The sequence below is a fragment of the Penaeus monodon genome, chromosome 29, assembly GCF_015228065.2.
Source record: "Penaeus monodon isolate SGIC_2016 chromosome 29, NSTDA_Pmon_1, whole genome shotgun sequence".
Classification (NCBI taxonomy): domain Eukaryota; kingdom Metazoa; phylum Arthropoda; class Malacostraca; order Decapoda; family Penaeidae; genus Penaeus; species Penaeus monodon.
This window is the reverse complement of record NC_051414.1, coordinates 2,243,110-2,245,630: the sequence shown is the minus strand read 5'-3', so window position 1 is coordinate 2,245,630 and position 2,521 is coordinate 2,243,110. Positions and strand designations below refer to the sequence as shown.

The 2,521-nt window shown below is 34.8% G+C and overlaps 1 protein-coding gene across 1 annotated transcript in view; it reads right to left on the bottom strand.

Moving 5' to 3' along the window:
* Positions 1–2,521, bottom strand: part of LOC119591619 (cytoplasmic dynein 2 heavy chain 1-like) — a 47,711-nt gene that overhangs the window by 30,240 nt on the left and 14,950 nt on the right. Inside the window, 6 exon segments of the mRNA XM_037940373.1 lie at positions 95–288; positions 651–743; positions 976–1,092; positions 1,336–1,473; positions 1,756–1,879; positions 2,191–2,381. Coding sequence (XP_037796301.1) covers positions 95–288; positions 651–743; positions 976–1,092; positions 1,336–1,473; positions 1,756–1,879; positions 2,191–2,381 — 857 coding nt within the window.

The window sequence follows — 2,521 nt, the reverse complement described above, 5'->3', positions numbered from 1 at the left end:
TTAGTTCTCTTTTCCTTCCATCTCATAACTTATCCAAATTACTTCTCCAACTCTTTTATCAACCCCCAAATAAATTAAAATCAGTTTAAATTACCGGAGCTGTTTCTGCCAGGGCCAGTCTAACAAGGATGTTGTGTTGGCTTGCAGCAGGATCTGAACAACATCAATGTTGTGAATTGTGTCCAAAATCAATGCTTTCAACTTCAGTTCTAAGACAAGGCTGTCGATTTTGCCCTCAGGGGTGCCATCAGAGCTAAGGTCAACTCCTGTGTATGATTCCAGCTTTGCCTGCAACAAAATTTTGATCACATGTGTTATAACATGTGAGTTATAACTGCATAATAAAACTCATTTATCTGCCACTGTTTGTGTTATCAGAAAAACTAAAATCATTATTATCTGAAGTATTATGAAAGATGTTATCATTAGCATTCATATTTATCATAATTTTCCTCTCTCCAAGTGTCACTGGGATTACCATTACCCCAGCATCATTAAACTTTCCCTGATTGTCTCATCATATCATTTCATCATGAGCTTCCTAATAGGATATACTTCATCAACCAAGTTGTTAAATCTAAATAAACAAAGGATAAACTGGCATTCATTACTTCCTCACTGATGGTCTAATTTTCTCCCCAGACACAAACCTCAAGTTCCTTTTGGTAGCTTGTCAGACTGCCCTCCCTGATAGACTCTTCACAGCGCTCAGTAAAGAGGATGGCATCAGCTAAGCACAGGATCTAAGATGGGAGAGACAGGAAGGAAAATTTAATAATAATTCATAATTCATCCTTTTCAATTCAAAATCAATGATAATTTTCAAAAGCTTCATATTTCCACAATATAATAGTACAATATTCTAAAACTTTACAACATAAATTTTACATAAATCATGTTAAGTATATGTTACATCTCATATGTAATAAAAATAAGTACAACAAACATTGACCAAAGCAAAGAAAATAATTGTACCTGAGAGGGATACTTGAGAGGGTCCATTCCTGCTTCGCTGCGTGCTTCTTCTAGACATTCACTCAGCAGCTGACGGAGTGTCATCTTCATCTCCTCACTTAAACGGTATAACCAGTCCTAAGGAGGAAATACTGCAGTTTAACATCTGTTATTCATTGCAAGTAAATGTTAATGGATTAAGCGGCAGAAACAAAATTGTGTAGAGACTTCCATGTCTTCGATGTCAATTAGATTTTTTTTTTATTTGTCTGATTATTCACGTTCATCAATTTCACATTTGCAAGATATTTTTTCAGTACCAATTACTTGCCAAATGCTAGGCTATCCTGCACTCATCATCCCATTTTTCAATCCATTTACCTCAACCTCTGTAGATATTTGAACAGGCCTTTTGAGTGGAACATCTTCTCCTTCTAAGCTTCTCATGGCTATTATGTGAGAGTTCTCTTCATCAAATCTTACATTGTGGATTCCAGCAAACAGTTTCTTCAAATGGGCCTGGAAAAAAAAACAGTCTGTTATAGTAAATGGAAAATTATCCAGTTTCATACTTAACAAATATACATAATACAGAACAAAAAAGGAAAAATATTGTTATATCAACTTGTTCAAATATTTTACACAAATAATGCTCTCCATCTGTATTTTTTTTTCTCTAATTAAAAAAAAAATCAAGCCATAAAACAACCTAAAATATTCACTACCATGCACAGGGACACATTACAGTTGTAAAAATGTTTTTTTAACTGTCAGAAGAACCCTAGACTCATGCCCTTATACCTGAATGACTTCAGGATTCGTGGCCTGACCCAAGATCTCCAGCAGATCATCGTCGCCAATAAAGTAGAAGCGAGGGAAGGCTGATCTCTTTTCTTCCAGGTATTCATTTAGGCTCTTTTGGCATCTAAAGGGTTAATGGAAGGAGTAAATTAAGAGAAAGTGTTATTAGGATACTAATATGTTACTACTGAAGTCTACCTTCATTTCAAACATGCAAACCTTAGCTGTTAGATGTTAGCATGTAATTCCTTAGTGAAATTTCTGGTAACAAGAGTAAAGGTTAAAAAAATGCAAGTGCAAATTAGTGTAAGCTAGATTACATTCCGCTCGTTTAAAATCATAGCATTTAGACAATCCTACCCCTTCACCAAGAAACTTATGAAGACAACTACACAGCTATTTCATAATGCAAATCAAACCACTCTATCAACTTACCTAGCAAGCTGGTCAAGAAGTGTCGTAAGAGTGTTTCGAATGCCATTGATTTTGCAGAGTGACACCACCTTATTATCCCTTGCAACATCTGCCATGATTGCTTTGAAGTCATCATCAACTCTACGAAATCTTCCTTGTTCATTGGGTAGTGCACCTCTTCCAAAGATGGGCTCTAAGTACACCCATTTTCTCTACAGATTGAAAAAGAAAAATTATATCTTTAAGTATTACCTAATATAAATGAAATATTTTGTTTTTATTCTTAGGGATAATATGTAATAACATGCTTTTGTTCATATTTGCAGTAAAAGTATATGATACTTTCATCAGT